This window comes from Triturus cristatus, chromosome 9 (genome assembly GCF_964204655.1).
Source record: "Triturus cristatus chromosome 9, aTriCri1.1, whole genome shotgun sequence".
NCBI lineage: Eukaryota > Metazoa > Chordata > Amphibia > Caudata > Salamandridae > Triturus > Triturus cristatus.
This window is the reverse complement of record NC_140592.1, coordinates 1149714663-1149733191: the sequence shown is the minus strand read 5'-3', so window position 1 is coordinate 1149733191 and position 18529 is coordinate 1149714663. Positions and strand designations below refer to the sequence as shown.

The 18529-nt window shown below is 41.1% G+C and overlaps 1 protein-coding gene across 1 annotated transcript in view; it reads left to right on the top strand.

The window, feature by feature from the left end:
* ITPKA (inositol-trisphosphate 3-kinase A) overlaps nucleotides 1-5300 on the top strand; it is a 605052-nt gene extending 599752 nt beyond the window's left edge. The window contains exon 7 of the mRNA XM_085627107.1: nucleotides 2786-5300. Coding sequence (XP_085483233.1) covers nucleotides 2786-2989 — 204 coding nt within the window. The 3' untranslated portion in view covers nucleotides 2990-5300. The remainder of the gene's footprint in view (nucleotides 1-2785) is intronic.
* The last annotated feature ends 13229 nt before the right edge of the window (nucleotides 5301-18529 follow it).

Below are 18529 nucleotides of genomic sequence, written 5' to 3'. Positions count from 1 at the left end.
GCTTTTATTTGATGATTTGATTATTATGCCAGATTTTCACGTTTCCTTCATAATTAATTATTCTATCTGGCAATGGAGGTTTTCCTCTGTTCGTGCTTCTGTTAATTTTCACCTTTCTTCTTAATTTTATTGGAGATTCTATTTGTTTTCTCTTGTGGAGCATTTCCTTTCTTCATGTATATTTCTTTGCGTAGTTATACCTTTCACTTCTTTGTTTTTTGGTTCACAATTTCACCAGTCTGGCCAATTGGTGTATTTTGCTTTACTTTCAACGTGGTGTTCAGTGTCTACATTCTTACCATCTCCTTCTATTTTGTCTTTTAAGGAGAAGATGTGTTCTCTCTTGTCATTTAAAGAGATAATTCTGTTGTCTTTCTCATTCTCCTTCATTTTTGTTTGCATTCCTTCCATTTCTTCTCTTATCCTTATGTGTTTAAAACCGTGCTTCATAATTTACCACTTTTCACTTTTTCACTTTTACTCTTTACTTACTTCTTTTATTATCTTCATAATTTACCACCTTTTTACTTTTTCATTATTACTCTTTTCTCACTTCTTTTACTACTTTCATAATTTACCTCCTTTTCTCTACTTTCATTATTACTCGTTTCTCACTTCTTTTATTTCCTTCTGTATTTAATTGTAATGTTTCTCCTTGCGCATAATGGTTCCATTCTCTTCTTTTTCTTACTTACCTGGTTGCTACTCTTCCTTAATTGTTCATTGTTATTTTATTGTTATTTATATGTTTCCACCTGATACTTCTTTTTAATACTGTTGTAAAAAAGGGAGATGTGTAGTGTCTTTACTGCTCCCTTCACCGCCTCGGACTTGTCCCTGTAGAATGTTCATATTGTTATGATGCATTAGAATGTTCTCTGACTCCCTGAAGTCAGTTGAGATCTGAGGCTGAGCGGGTAGGAACCTGCTCCTGGTGGGGTTCATTGGTTTTTAGTGAATTTTTATCTATTCATCTTCTTCTAATGTACTTACCTGGAATAAACCTGATTATCTACCACTCGGACTGACTACTTAATCCTTTATCCATCACCACACCGTGTCTACCCCCTACCTCTTCTGCTGTATCACATTTCCGTAGGGAAAACCATTTACTTTGTTTAACGCTTGAAGTAATGTATTCCTTAATTGTTATTGATATGATTATTGTTGTCATATTGTTTAGTGATTACTTGCAGGTTTTATTAATGCATATTCCTGCTAAGCTGGTAAAGGCTATGATAAATATACTACTCAGCTGCTTGTCATTCTGATTCAAGCATGTGAATCTATGAAAATTCCAATACTGAAGTAAGAAATAAGTTACCCACCTGTAACTATAGTTCTCCTGTAGTGGAAGCTTTCATAGATTCACATGCGACTCACCCTTCTCCCCGTGGGAAGCTCACACCTTTGTCTATCTCAGCATACAACTTTAGCACTAGTGTTTGAAAATCTAAGGTACTGAGCTTCTCTCTGGAGTTTTCTAGAGGGTGATTTATGCTGATTAAGGCAACGATTAGTCTCTTTTTTAATAATGACTATGATAGGTTAATAAACTACAGGTCCAGGCCTTTTCTAGTCTATACGTATCAGTCTACTACTACTACTACTACTACTACTATTATTTTAAAGTCCTGGGGACTCCCATCATGAAGACGGGGAATGATTCAAGCATGTGAATCTATGAAAGCTTCCAATACTGGAGAACTATAGTTACAGGTAAGTAACTTATTTCTTAAGTAGTACTCAAGGAATTATTTATTATTTATAGAAATACATCTCTGATGATATATGAAACAAATTTCATACACAAATAAACAATTTCACATTTATAATCAAATTCCTGCCAGGTTCCTGATGTCCTAGTTGTTTTATGTTTTATTGACCAATCAAAGGTTTAGTTTCTTTGTGAAAGCTATATGATTTGTATATTACAGTGTTTTCAGACCCAGCACATTTGATCTTTTAAGGTCAATGACCGTATCTTGAGGGTGTAGCCATCTTCTGCACCTGCTCACTGGTCAGAAAGGGGATGTGTACTCTTTGGAGATAGAAGTCAAGTTGTCAGCAGCACATGCACTGACTTGCTAACCACACGACCAAGCACATCTGCGGCACACAGCACAGTATCACAACACAGAACAGTGGAATAAAAAAAGTGCACCTTTTTTTAAAAAAACGGTATCTGTTGGTAAACACAAGTTTGTTTGATATCCGCTCTGTATGCATAGTTTTCTTTCTTCAATACATCTATATTTCAAGTGCACCTTTTTTTTGGAAAAAACAGATTCTGGTGGTGAACACAAGTTTGTATGATACCCGCTCTTTGTGCAAAGTTTTCTTTATTCCATACAATAGATTTCCTAAAGAATTGAGATATGGTATGTATAAATACCTACAGATGTTGAATTGTCGGAATAACTTGATAGTAATGCCATGTGCCACATAAATGGACTTTATTCAGATAATATACTGCATAATTAGCTTTGGCACACAATTTGGCTTTGTGTTGGAGCAAAATTTTGGTTGCACTGTGCACATGTAATAATGTTATACAAATCTGTTAGACCAAAATGCCTGTTCCACAAAAGGATTTATGTTTCCGCAATATTTTCAGGGACATTCAGCTGCTGGAATCAACAAAAGAGATATGGGATAGTGCCCCTACTGAAACTAACTAAATATCACATGACTGTATTTGTTGATACTTTATAGTGACAGTGTTGTCCTCAAAGCAAACATCAAAATATGTAGCACTCACTTTGTTTGTGGCTTCTCTTTGCAGGTAATTGGAAGTTCACTGCTTTTTGTGCACGACAAAAATGGACTTGCCAACGTTTGGCTTATTGATTTTGGAAAGACAACTCTTCTTCCTGATGGGCAAACTCTGGACCACAGAATTCCCTGGCAAGAGGGTAACCGGGAAGATGGTTACCTTCTGGGGTTGGACAATTTGATTGAAATGTTAAGAAGTATTTTAGCACGATGATCACATGCAGTCCGAACTTGACCACACAAGACAATCACTAAACTAGAAGTTCCAACCCAGATACATCTCCACCAGATGATTGGCGGGATGTGAAGCCGGCTTCCTGCAGAACAATAGGACTGAACTGTGGATGTAAAAATACAGAAAGTCAGTCAACAACAGCACCCCATATTCTCCAGATGTTTTTGTACTTAAGTACAGGGACAAAGAGATTTGAGTTTGGAAATCAATAACTATATGTGCAACAAAACCGGTACCTTGATATTCTTTAAAAAGCAGTCTGGGGAAATGATTGCAGTGATGAGAGATAGTGTTGTCCCTGAGAAAGTGTCCTTTAGGTGTGAGGTCACTACACAGCTTCCCTTGTTAAACATGTTGAATTGCAATAGCTTTGGCCTTTTGCACCCAGACTGACACCTGACTGGGATAGAACCCAGATACCTGATACGCAAGGTACACAGACTGATTAATGGCAAATAGATTATCATACACCTAAATGAAAAAAAAGGCTGAGAGGTGAATGCAAACCTTGTGGCAGCTCTCTATAGCTTATTATAAAACAGTCCTTAAGGTGACGGTCATATGCAGGGTGGAGGGTAAGGGCTTGAATCACTGGAACACAACTTCTTCTATTTAAACACTATTGGGCTATATGGATCCTGGGGGTTGGCCCCACAAGCCCACTGGCTCAAGGGGCCCTTTACCTCTGCTTCTACTAGCAGAGAACCTCCCACCATAGTGAGTTAGCCCACCTTCCCAGGAGGGATCACTTTGTTGAGTTTTGGGTTTTATTTGACTTGCTTGGAATTCTTTTTTTATTTTACATAGGCAGACCCCCAAAGCAGGAGGTTAGTTCTGAAAAGAAAACCAATGACCCTAATGCACCTGGAGTTTTCTACCTGCAGCTGGGAGGGTGGAGTTCATTTGTTTTCTCAACTGGGTCAATCATACCTCACATGGTGCACCTAGGCAGGAGTCTACCCTATATATGGAGAACTGCCCTAAATAAGCTGTACCTCGCAATGCCTATAAGACAGCAGCCCTCTGGTGGTCCAGCCATCACCTTGATGGTGGCTCCAATGGTGCCCAATCAGTAGTTCCCCTACCTCTAAATGAGGTGGGAAAGTGTTAGTTTGGTAGAACAGCAGACCCACTGATTCATGGGGGTGCTCCCATCCCACCGAACTCGAAATGCTTCCCACTGTATCTCAGAGGATGCTGCTGCTTTAACCGTGTTTAGGTCCAAGATTCTCACAGGGCAGTCATTCCATGTATACAACCATCTAAGGTAAACATTTCTCAGAGGTGTGTGAGCACAAATGGCACTTTTGCACTAGTTGGCTGTTGTACAGGATTGGGGAAATTTGCACCACTGCAAAATTGGCTTTTACCTGAGAAAAAAATCTAATCCAGCCCTTGTGCATAATTCGCAGGTATGCTTTTCATCTGCACAAAGGCAAAGGAACAAAGTCAGCATTAACTGAAAAGACAGTACTATTTGAAAATTAAAAATAATATATTCGCAACAGTGAACTTTGGCAGGTGTTAAATTCTGATGAATGTCAATAATAGTCTTTCTCAAAAGTAGATATTGGTATGCAATAAAAGTAGCTTTTTTAATGCTTGCACCATTTTGCATAGGTTAAAATGTACACATTTCTGTGAATTGAAAGTGGCGCGTACGCCATTTATGGGTCCAAGACCCTGGTAAGTACTTTGTCATGCCTCACTTTGCAAGATAAAGGAAATAGGAAAGGCAGCTTGAGGCAGTCAGTGAAAACTATAGCCCCAAACTTCCCAAATGACCACATTGTGAGCATCTTGAAGTATTTAAGGTCAGGATGTGCACTACACAGAACTCCAGTCATTCATGATTTCATAGACAGTTATGCTGTTGCATATATAATAATAATATTGGTCATTTGTACTGTACTTAGAAAAAAATAACATCTCTTGGTTCGTTAAGGGTTCACCAATGAAATGTTCTCAAGGCATAGAAAGTGGGCCATACTTGAATGTTTCTTAATTCCATGTTGAGAAACTATAACTTTTTATAAATGTCACTGGATGCAGTGTTCTAAATGGAAACACAAATGTTGAAGAAATAACTTTTTTGAATTTTAAACAGATATATAGTATTGCTACTTCACCTTTATTTGTTTATGTGCATGCCACTTCTTACAATAGCTCAACGTTAGGCCAAGCACACTTTGAATGTTCTGACTTGCCCACCTCTTTCCATTTTACTCCATATGCCATCAGTACAACTGTAATTTTACTACTTGACTATTAAAAACCTCCTGGCACATTTTAATTATTACAAATCAAATTACAAATGCACTGAACGGTTGTAAGATTCATAGCAGACTTTACTACCTTACATAGACTTTGTCACAAGTTTCCGTTTCCCTCTCTTGGAGTCCAAAGAAAAAGGCACCATTTCATTGACTTCTTAGCTCAATGTTGGCCATTCTGTGGCATAACCTATTTTTTGAAATCCTAGTTTGGGCTTCCTCATCAAATCTCCTGATCTGCAAGCTGTGCATTGATGGTGTATTGTAAAGTTTTCAAAATTGTTATTTTCCCTTACTGGGGCCACCACAATGTTAACCGGGCAAATTAATATCCTCTAAGAAACTGCTCATTGGTGCTTTCTTAAAGGTCTTTGGGGTCTGGGTCCAAACACATTTTGGGGGGGGGGGGGTCGCTTTCAGAAAATGTAGGCTCTTATTATAAGTTGTTCCGAGATTTCTGATGCCTGTGCAAACCCCTGTTTTTTGCAGGGATCGGAATTCGGCGCTGTGTTTCATTCACCACACCCAGTGGAATTTAAACTGGGCAAGTGCACAGTAGTCACAGTCATATGCAGATTGTCGGCTGGTGAGCACCACAATCTACATTCTATTCCCCAAAATCAAGGAATATGCATTTATAATCAAGCCCTGTGACTTAAAAGTGCTAGAAATAAGACAGACACACAATTGACAAACTCATGTCCAAGAATCATAGGAATGACTGATTTATGAGTTTTGTTTCAAGTGATATAGGGTACAGTTGGCACTGGAGGAGATGTAGGACCATGTGTGTGGCTGTCTAAGTGTACCATAAGTACCTGTCTAAAATGTGAGGGAATAATGAGTTGAGGTTGGAAAGCATTGGAGACGGCAGTGCAGTCACCGCGGTGGCCCACGAAGACAAAGATTATTTTGATTTTGGACAAGTTAAGCAAAATGACCCTATGTGCCAGATAGCTGTAAAGCAATTAGTTACAAGGCATTCGAGGAGATGGGTTAGGGAAGGTAAAACATATTTGGGTAGATATGAGATAGTCAACGGAGGGAGCAGGATATGTTCTCCATGACTCAGCCTTGAGAAACACTCACAGGGCAGGTAATAAAAGGAGCTTCGGAAACATACTCGTTTGGTTGACACTGGGGAAAGTAGTTGTCGTGATTAGTGATGGTGCAATAAAAATTACTGGAGGCTCCAGGGCATTGAGCTGGATATAAAATGATGCCTTGAAAATGCTTCTACATCAGCCCAAATAACACTGATTAAGACAGGGCAGCAAGCAAGCCTAACCCCTTCTAGGGGACCCTAATTTCCTGCTTAAATATTGAACAGAAATATTTTATTTTACAACTATATCAGCTTAAAAAGCCATAGGCTACACTTGCAGAGCAAAAAGGAAACTCATAAATGATTTCATTACTTCAGGGTGTGGCAGAGCCATCATTTCTCTGCACAAGCTAATGATGTATGCTACTCAAGGAGAGTTGCTTTCAGGGGAGTGGAGGCTGAGGATTGTTTAGCCCCTCCAGACCTGAAGCAGCCTGTAGTCATCCACCCTTGTTTGACTTTTCCCTGGGACACATATGGCCAGTCCTGCATGTCTGGGTTCTTTCCCTGAAAGGGAATGTCTACCTGGTGCTATAACAGCCATTCTTGCTTGAGGTAAGATGAAATCTCGGCATTTAACTCAAACATTCTCTCAGCCAATCACTGGCAGGCACAGAATGCTTCTGCATCTTCTCCTGGGTGTACACAATCACTTTCTAACTATGCGATCTCAGCATTACTGTTATACGGCTGTTTGAAAAAGTTAAAAAGCCATGAAGGGCTATCCGGTGTAGATATGGGAGAAGCCAGAAAATTAAAATAGCCCCTACTTTGAACCATATCCCTAAGGAACTCGGAGAGAGAAATTTCTGAGGTCGATCATCGCTAAAAGTGTTCAGGAGAAGGTTGTTGTGGTTGGGGGGTATTCCCCTTCAAAGAACACTTTAAAAAAAAAAAGTCCAACTATTTAATTTATGGCATGATGTTTGCCAATTTTTCACAAAAAATCTTTTAGGTCGTTCTAAAGAGGCATTCGTGAAATAATATAAAACGCGTACTGCCAATATAGTGAGTCTTACTTACCCCAGTGATCTTGGGGGTTTCACTCCTTCCTTTCTTCTCTTTCCTTTTTTTCATCATTTGCCCATTTTTTTTCTTGCCCACCTTGTTGCTTTTCACACCTCCACCTTTCAATATTTCATTACTGTCTCTCCCATGTGCCTCTCTCTCTCTCTGGCTCCTTCCATGCCAATTTTCATAATTTCTCTTTCCCTGTCTTCCTCTCTGAACTAACTTGTGATACAAGCTAGACCTCCACCTCTTACCTGTGCCATGGTTTTACTCAGCCATTAATTATGAGCCTTTTTTGCAGACCTTCAAAAAGAAGGGGCACACAAAGCACTAACTTTTGTGGCAGCTCTCGCTCTAGAAGCTTAAGTGGAAGAGAGCAGGTTCACTACACCCTGGGTGTATAAAAACATACAGTTCTCTTTACCCAGCCTCGCATATTTAACAATCACCAAATATTGGCAATCTAGAGTTGCTTTGTTCAATGTCAGCTGGTGTTTTGAGATCTTAGAGTGACTCAATTAACTCAGTGCCCCCTATTCGTACATTAGGGGCCACATTGCATTGTGCAAAACTAGTGCAGTGCGGTTTTGCACCAGTGTTTGCATTTTCTGTCTAGGGCAAATATGGCATTTTTCTACAGTTGATCAGTCCCAAAACTCAATCTTTTCACCAGCCATTCACACCGCATATTTTCAATCGGTCAATTGGTTTGTTAGTGACAATTTTCGCAACATGACTGTTAATTTTGCTCTGCTAAATGTAGGGACATCAACAATACACATTTTTCAAGGTTGAACAACACTTGGCATAAGACATCAGTGTAGAAGAGAATTCATTTAAATGTTTAACGTCTTGATTATAAATGTTTTTTTCTAGACTGAACTATTTGATTTTCTGCTATACTTCTGAAAGGCTCTTAAGAAGCAACAGTCCTGAGATAATTTGGTCTTAAATACCACAGACTAAAAAAAATAAAGAATACTGTTCATCTTTTAGAAAGAAAGTCAGTAATAAATGTCCCGAGACATTGTGTTTTGTCTGCCATAGATTTAAGTTAAGAACACAGAAATATAGTTGTAAAAACATAGAGGATCTCCTGGACAATTATGAATTAACATTCCCATTATATGGGATGTTCTGTTTACAGTAAAAAGAATCGCCTCTAGGGGGAGAGGATTGCTTGGTTTATAGCAAAGAAAATCTAGGAATCTATTTTTTGAAAATATTTGAGAAAACTGAACTGTAACCAATACAGTAGATTTTGAACACTAAACTGAAATGACTGTACTAAGCATAAACGATAAAGTTGGATTTATTGTGCATTACATTGTTGTATATCTATGTTGGATGGACTTGGCCCTCGTTGCTGCAAACTACAGATGTTACCAAATAAAACTTTTAAAAAAAAACAACCTTCACCTGCCTAGTTTTGTTTATTTCATACCAGTGATAATACTAGCACATGGTTTTGAAAGGTTGTACTATTGAATATCAACATCAAAAAAATCGTGGTAAAAAAAAATCATGGATAGAATATCAAGGGACAACATATCAAAACGTAAGTGCATATACATATAAGGAAGTAAAGATTTACTATTCCTAACTCCCCATCTACGTACCTTGAAGATATATGTACCATGTAGGTACATATATGTGGAGTTAGGTAAAGAAAATCTAAACTTGCTTACCTGTCGAAATTTCATTTTCGATTTTCTGTCCTAGCTATTGTGACCCATTGTTATTGTGGTTCTGATAATCAGTGGCACACTGCTTCTGAAGGCAGTGTGTATAACCTTTTTAAGCTACAGTGAGAAATGCTCCCACCACCAATAGGACTTCAATCCATAGCTTATCTGTTATGTAGCTGTAGGGGAGGATCCTCAAAAACCCTGTGGTCAAGTCATAAAATCCAAGCAAAAATGAGGTACACAAACAGATGGCAGCCAGGGAACCCAATGCCGCAAAACCTGTAGTAACAACTTGTATTAATGCTCCCACATTGCCCACCTCTAATGGCCAGCTACACTTTGACCATAAATTCACAAATTATATGCACAAATAAGACCTCCTCAGGGCAATATCATCAACCCACCAACGCTTGTGCGACAAATGTTAAATAGACTGACTAATTAGCAGAATTGAACCTTTGAGAGGAAGGGCATCTCAATGTATTGGACCATGGTTGATGTTGCCTTGAGGAAGCCTTTGTTAAGTAGAAATGCGTTGGCTGCGCTTTTTGTAGCATGGATGAAGAATTGTAATAAAGAATACGCTACATGGACATCAAGGATCTATGAGCTATAATTTGACGTTTATTACCTATGCTAAAAATTGTGTTCTTTGCCTTTCTTATTTGTGTACAGAAAGGAGTAACTACTGCAGTTCAAAACCATAATTGACAACTATGCTCTAATTCACTTACTCTTAAGTTTGTCACATATTTATTGAATACTCCGCATGCCTCAGTGTATGCTTTGTGTGTACGTTGTTGATTTATGTCAATTTTCCTAACTTGGTTTGCACAATGTACACTATGCACACTTTACACGCATCTAAAGTTAGGAAAAGGCTTAACCTCCAAAATGTTTTAGGAGACAAACTTCCAAGCTCTGCGTAGACAACTTTTAATTTCTGCCATTTTAACTTTTTCCTTACTGCTCCCTAGAAGGTTTCCATCATTTCACTCTAGAATTAGGCCTCCATTACAAGTGATCCAGAGAGGCATTTATTTTTTAACCCCCCAATAAATACCAGTACACAGTAATTACTGTGTGCTGTAAACTCCTGACAAATTGTAATTGCAACCCCAAAGCAAACATCTGTCCACATACAGGGGAGTCACAGAATTACGAGGCACTCCTAATTGAGGGCTTAGTGTGATCACTGGTGGTGTATCATGTGATTTTAGTGTACCACAGTCAGAACAGAGGGCTGTGCTTGTCAAAGTCTGCACCTAAAGTGTTCCTTATGAGTTTACAGAAAGATGAAGCTTGGTGATCTTGAGATCCTAGCAACAGGCGCAAGCCCTTCTACCTGTTCTTCTGGTTAAAAAAATGCATGTTCCTCTTAACAAGAGTGCTCCAGTTTTCCAGGAGTGCGTGATGTGCATCTGGGTAAAGATGTAGCTTCCACTGGAACTTCTTTGGTGCTAATGATGTGCTTCTTCAAAAAGCTTTTTCTTGCAGCACATTATGGTTGCTTCAAAGACTTCTGCAGGGAAGCCCCGTGAAGCCCTTAAGAGACCCTATGACAATTTCAGCCTTATGTGGTTGAAAGATACATCAAACCAGACTAACTTAAACCTGTTTGACTTCCTAAACGGATCTGCTTCCTGATCTGCTTGAAGACAGAACACTTCTGCACAGGGGCTACTCGTCTTGTGAGGGCCAGTCTGTATCCTGTAACCTTTTATACTCTGCCATTTGTGGTCTGCCAAAGACTGCATGAAAATAGCAGACCCTGCACGACAAGTCTGCTTTCTATTCCTTGGAGTTCACATGCTATTGCGTTGGTGATCACCACTCCCCTATTGTGTGATTAGCTGGGAACAAAGCCTACATGGAGGCTCCTTATTTTAGTTAGCTGGTCTATGTTTTTTGTCCTTGTCACATTCACTGATCAGCCATGGCTTCCTACCATTAGCCCCAGTTTAAAAACAAATCAGGCCCGCTTAATCCAGGGGATTTCATTAATCAGAACCACTGGAAAAGCTGAGCGACACCAACAGAATAGTGTGCCTTACCAGGAACGCGCGAGGACTCCGGTGAAAACTCTTCTGTTGTGACTTGCCATAGAAGAAGATGAAGCTGTACTTCCTAGTGTGTGGAGAGGAGCTGAACTTTAGCCTCAAAGTCTAAGCCCTGTATGGCTTGTCATCTTGAGGAAATGAGCCAATGGAGGGGCAGTACGGCCTTGGTGACAGAACTGAAATGAAGAGATCTGCTTTGTGAGGCGGTTGAGTATCTGTAGGAGAAATTTAAAGGCAGTGAGCATGCTTTTGGCCTTGACCTGCAGCACACGATCCCTAACTTTGTGGGAGCCTGCAGCACTCTATATCCAGACAGAGAAGGACACCAAATGATTTGTCTTTCACCAAAGTCCTTAGGGCTGTGCACCTTTCTCCCTACTCTGGAGCCATTTGAACCTTCTCTCTACCTGTTACAGATACAAATATATCACCATTTTAATATATGATTGGACTCTAACCCTACATTGCAGTTCCTTAAATACAAGAAGTCATTGAATACAGTGGTCCCCTGGATCCCTTATACGCACAAGCCCACTGAAAGTTTTAACAATACAAGCCATTGTTGAGATATTCCTACCTGAAGTTTGATACTGCAGAGAACGTTAAAGGACAATCTTTTCTCCATTGAGGTGTTTCCAATGGACAACTGTCAGTGGGCACTTTATCCCCACTTGCTAGATTGAGTGTCCACTGTAATTATAACTAACATACTGTCATTGTCCTGTGAGTAGGAATCCCAGATAACTTCTGAGAGGTGGGATTTTGGATGCTTTGAAAATGTGTATGTTGTGTGTCCTTCGGAAAGATAATCAGCTGCTATGATTAAACCCACTGAGTTGCTGCCTAGGGCACTTAAAAGCTGGGGCAAATGGCAGACATATCATCCTTGTCACATTGTAGCATTCTGCCTCTAGCCTTTCTTCCATTCATTAGTTACTGTAAATAAATCCAAAGAAAATACTGAGACCTAAAAGCTTCAAAGGGTAGCCACAGACTGACACGCATGATCAAATCAGGTAATACTCTCCAGAGATGAACAGGTTATTTGAATTGTAGCTTCTTCTCCCAGAATCACCCAGAGAACTCCTTCGGATGGTGTTTTAGTCTCTGAGGAGCTAGAACCATCTGCTATGTCTTTTGCACCATTTCATTCCCCTACACTTCCTAGATATAAATATATATATTCTGTTTATAAGTAATGGGTCTGACTGAACATTGAGTTAATTGTGTGAAGGTCAGTGTGTCACACTGTATCTGAGTTTTAAAACTTGTGACAGATCCTACAGTAAGTTATTGCTGCTCCCCCTTGCTACCCTTGATTGCAGTGTTTAAAGGGAGGAGGTTATCCAATTAAAACGCAATAGTTCATCAGTCACTGGGACACCAGCGATTATCAATAGTATCCACCACGGATACTGCTCTGTAATCCCTGACTGCCCCAGAGGTGAGACCTTGTAGCGGACACTCCTTCATTATTAGTTATATTTTTCCGTAGACGCCATCCCTTGCTACGCACAATATGCAATACTGCATGCAAGAACATTTTGACACTGTAATGATCTACCAGTGGCGGCTGCCTCGAAATGGGAGTGGTAAGGCGGGGGCATGAAAAAATATATCAAATAAACTTACATTGGCCGCTCAGGCAGTGTCTGGGAGCCTGGGCATGTTCTCCACCGGGCTGTGCAACACAGCCAGGTGTAGAACATGCTAAGGGCGCATGACTGTTTGGCCGTCCCAAGAGGCTGGCTAAAACATCATGCGAACTTAGGGGGTGCAAACCACTGCTCACTCTGCTCTGGCCAGCTCAGCCCCGCCTCACCCCGACCTGGCTCTGAGTCCAGCACAGAAAAATAAAATAATAATAATGTTTTGTTATTATCGTTTTATTTTTATTTTTTCTTTGCGCTGCTCAAAGAGCAGTAGGGCGACGCTCCTCCGCCTTAGGGGAGGAACCACCACTGTGATCCACGTGAAAGAGAAAATAGTTCAACTACTTTATTGTAAGTTAGAGTTTAAAGGACATCCCACCAGGATCAAATGAAGCAGAATTCGCCTCCACAGGTACAAGTAGACAGGCTACAGCCCATTATCCTTTCAAAACATGCCCTTCAACCACAACCTGGCTCACCGGTTCCATGAAGATGTGGTTAAATCTCTACCACACTGTGGTAATGCTAGAAATGTAGGGTCGTTAGGGCACTACACAGTTATGCCACTGCATCACATTTTGAGAACTGCAGCAATAAGGCACACATCATGGAGATTTAATATTTGTCTTTAGCCAACTAATGGCAAGAATTGGCAAAGCTGATTGGTCTGACTTGTATTTTGCATCCTGACTAAAACTTCCAAAAAGCCTGCCACCGCGAGAAAAGAAAACAAAAAACTAATTTCTGTGTACAATGCATGGGTGAGAAAGAACTTAAAGTGTGATTTGTAAGTGTACATGAACTGTAAACTAGTCTCTAATGCATGGCAAGTACTCCATTGGAGGCAGAAGACTGCACAGATAACAAGTGGGATGAAGTAAGAGGTAAATGACTCCACTTCGCTGAACCAAAGTCCAGCCCACTCTTTGTATATTTTAAAGTTTTGGATAGTAATTGCAGGGTTAACCCAAGCCCTTGCTGTGGGATATGATAGCTACCAATGTGCTGGGTTATCTTTGAATTAACATATTAGGAGCGGTATGGAGGAACTTGCATACTAAATACATACTGTCAGTATTTGTATAAACCTTTCAAGTTTCTTTTCTGCTCTTGGCTTCTCAGTTGTTTCCTTATATATCTGGTAGGGTGTATGCAGACCCTCTGAACTCTCACAGGCCCAGTACAAGTTTACTAATGTTTAGACAATTGTCTTTAAAACATAAATACAGAAAAATATTCCACAGGACCAGCAAGGGTCCATGGTGACCCCCAGCAAAACTGACAAAGGGTTTGAAGTGGTTAATATTCGGTCAGTAATTCTAGATAGTGGTGGACCGCAGTTCGATCCTTTTTAAGGTAGGCTAGAGACAACGTGACATGTCCATCAGATTTCAGATAAGAGGCTCAGCATCTTCAGCCAATGCTTTGTTGGAATATCCAGTGCATACAAGAAAGCCTTTTGCTGATTTTTACATTTTACCAAGGTGATTAGCAAAGTAGTTTCAGTTGGGAATTAATGCAGAGTGTCATCATGAGTCTGTACAAAGCCAACTTATCCAAGTATGCACTGCAGGGGTGTGGGGTGGCACTGGTGACGACGGAGTGCTCGACAAAGAAAAACATGGACTGCTGTTTATTGTACAGCACCACTGCTAAACTACACTGGCTCGTGAGAGAACGCCCTCATGTAAGAAGGCTTCCATGTCAACAATATGATACTACCGCCATCTTAGATAAGAGGATTCCCTCTCACAATCACAGTTCAGTAAGTCTTCCAGTCCTGGTGTGGCAACACCCAGTCGCTGCTGACCCACCTCAGTCTACACATGAGCCAATGTTGATTACTCTATGGCAGGGCCAGCAAATCCCACTGGATTGTAAGGGGAATCCCCTCCACAGGCACCAATTTAGATGAGGTGATTCCCTCACAACCACAGTTCAGCGAGTCTAGTCTTCGAATCCTGTCCCTGTAACACCCACTGGCCACCAATTAACCTCTCTGTGGGCCAATGCGGGAATGTAAAGATGGTGGTGACTCCACAATCCTCAAGGATACAGATGGCACCAGCCCCATACACTCCTAGGAGGCTCTGTCAGAAGTATCATGCCAGATGCTGTCCTGCTTGTGTCTTTGATCTGTTGTAATACCTTACGCAGGATGTGGTCATGGTGGAAGTTTTGTTTTTTTTAGAGAGTTTTATATAGCTCGAACAAGACCCGAATATATCGGGTATCAGAGCGCTTTGCATGAGCACCAATTTCGTTACAGATGGACACATTCATTTTTGTTAGGCACGGGGAGATTACGTGATTTGCCCAGAACCACAGAATATTGAGCGTCCCTGCCGAGACTCGAACTCGGTTCCCCAGCTTCGAGCTCAACTGCTCTAGCCATAGGGCTACATCCTCTCCCCACTCCCCAGGAAGTCAGCAAGATAAGGGTATTGGAGGATAAAAACTACCCCGAGATGGCTATAACAATCTCTTTGACAGGCATTGTTTCCAAAGCAGACAGCCGCCCCACCAGATCCATGGCACTCCATACAAGGTAAAAGGGCATTTAATTTACTTATGGAACTGGAAGTGTTGGCTTCCTACCCCATGCCTTCCCTCCTTCTCTCTACCGTAAAGGAACTCTTCTCTATCCTACAGTGATGAACTGTTTGTGCATCCCTTTCTTGGTGTTGCCTCAGTATATTGCAGCAATGCCTTTTATGGATGTCCTCTGTGACAATCTCTTCTGTGATGTCCTCTGCGAGAGTCTCCTCTGTGTTGTACAGTGATGCCCTCTGTAGTCTTCTGAATCCTGTTGATCAGGGGCATAGCTACCAAAGGTGCAGCCAATGCAATGTCACAGAGGCCCAGAAATGTGGAGGGCCCAGCCACATCTGCAACCTTGTCGTCTGTGCTCGCCAATAAAGAATAGTCCGCGCTTAATCAGCTAATCAATGCTTGTGATCCGGTACCCTGGTGCCAGTGTGGTGCTGCACACAGATTAGGTAGTGTGAGGATTGAGCAGATGGCAGTCAAGGAACAAGTGCATGAACTCTGATATATGCACCTGGATAATTGGTATGCACTAATTGTCTTTTTGTATTACATACATTTATTAAATTTGTTTCTGGATCCAGGTTGGTGAAATAAACCAAAACAGAGGTATTTTTGGGCTTGAGCACTATTCATCTATCATGCACTGACATCGAATTGATATTTAGTGCTATTAAAAAAAGAACTCATGGTGCAAAATTAACAGTAACTACCATTATCACTTTATATTAGTGTGCTCCCAAATGCAGTGAAACCTCCAATTTCTCACTGATACAGGTTACCATATTTTCATTTTTGTAACACTCAAATATGATTAAACACATCCTTTACCTCCCTTGTTAGGTCTCGCCTACGCAGCGCGCATGCGCTGCATAGGAGGAGACCTTTAGGAATCGATTCACTTTTTCGGCCAAAAACGTGCACGCTTTGCTTTGCTTTCAACGGCAACGCATGCACGTTTGGCGATTCCCTTGTAGGAGCGAGCTTTCAAACCATCATTTTTTTAGCATTGGATTCCAGTAACGACCACTTTCTCAGGCACTTACCGTGGATAGATGCTCATTTGCACAGCGTATTTTGAACAGAATGTACAGTAGTTAGGGCTGCGTTTCCGGTCTGCCACGGCTTGTTAGTGCCGATTGAGCAGAGAAACGCAGCTCTGCCCATAGAGGCCACACCCACCCCCAGCAGCTCGCCGGCCCAGTGGCGGGAACCTCGAGGGGATTTAAACTGAATGCTACAAAGGCAAGCCCGTCCGCATCCAGAACACGGCCAGGGCCAAACATGCTGCCAACACCAAACCAAATATCCAATACACCAGGGAAGAACAACTTGCACTTAACTCACAGGTCAGAAACTGCCAAGCTCCACCACTAATGGAAACTATTAAAGGACCCCTCACTTGTCTCACCTGTAAAGGTACTATCAACCAGTTCAGCACTAAGGCGAAACATACCGTTCCTCCCAATGGCAAGACTCACCATAAACAGGTTCACTGCGGCCTTATAAACGCAAGATCCTTAGCAAAAAATGCTCTATACATCCAGTACTTGCTGACAGCCTATAACTATGACTGCCTCTTTGTCACGGAAACATAGTTGACAGAATGTTCCAATCCAGATATAGTTCAAGCCCTTCCCCAGGGGTATACCATTTCCAGATTGGATAGAAAGGGTCAAAAGGGAGGAGGAATAGCTATAATTTATAAGGGCCATCTGAAATGCTGTCACCAATATCACCAAACTGAAGGATGCAGAAAGTCTCTGCTTTACTCTTAAATCAGACAACTGCACCACGCTCGCAGGGGCTCTCGTGTACAGGCCCCCGGGATCAGTCGGAACATTTTTAGATACCCTGGGAGAAAGCCTAAGCTCCCTTGTGGTATGATACTCAAATTTTACAATCCTAGGTGATTTTAATCTTCATCTCGAAGCCGTCGACACTCCCAATACAAAAAATGTCATAGAAATCATAAACACACTGGGACTAATACAACAAAAGCAGGGGTCCACACACCAGGCAGGACATATCCTTGACCGGATATGCACTAATGCCACTAATCTAATTGTTGCCCCTCCAGTCACTATAACTTGGTCAGACCATAAGTTAATTCCCTTCAAATTCATCTATGACAATGCTCAAACGAAAAATAATTCCAGCAAATCAGGCCCCACACGAAAATGGAATAGCATGCCATCTAACCCCAATTTACAGAGCATGGCAGAAACCACCAGACCTACCCTCACAGGAAATCCAGAGACTGACAATAACCTATTCAATGAATGGATGCTGTCAATGGTCAATACTTTAGCCCCGCTAAAGAAAACCACCAGTAACAAAAAATGAGCCCCTTGGTTTACCCCTCGTCTGAAAGCCTTGAAAGGACTTTGCAGACAAGCGGAAAAACAATGGAGGAAACACTATGAGGTTGAAGATATGAAGCTTTTCAAATCAGCTCTCAGAGCATACCAACAACAAATTAGAATAGAGAAAAAAACGCACTATGCTAATCTGATAAACAGGATAGATGACAATCAGAAAACTATTTTTAATATTGTGAAAACCTTCACTAACCCTACAAACCTAGACCATGAAATCCCTCCTTCACAGGACCTATGCAATGACATTGCTGAGTTCTTCGACAAGAAAATTAAAAACCTAAAGAAAGATTTTACCAACGTAACACCCCAGTCAAACAAAGCCCAAGTGGTTGGAACAGAAAAGGACCTCACTTGTTTTGAGGAAATAAATCTAGAACAGTCCAGCCAGGCCATCCTTTCCTGTAAGTCAGGCTCACCTTTCGACCCATGTCCACAGACAATTCTACACGCATTGGTAGACATAGTAAATCCAGTCATCAATCAGATCATTAGTGCCACCTTCAGGCTAGCAAAAATCCCTGACATCTGGAAAATTGCTGCTGTAAAGCCACTCCAAAAAAAGAAACTTCCCGACCCCACTACTCTTTCCAACCTCAGACCCATCTCACTAATACCATGCCTTAGTAAAATTGCAGATAAACTAGTGAATGCCCTGTGAGAAGTTGGCCTGATATGTAGTGCTCACTATTCTAGTGATCACTGTGTATCATCCCAAACGACCCTTATTGATGATTGGTTGTAAGTCAACCTTTTAGACCAGCTATCCTAGTAGCGTGGATACGAGCAGTCTTAGGCTAAACTC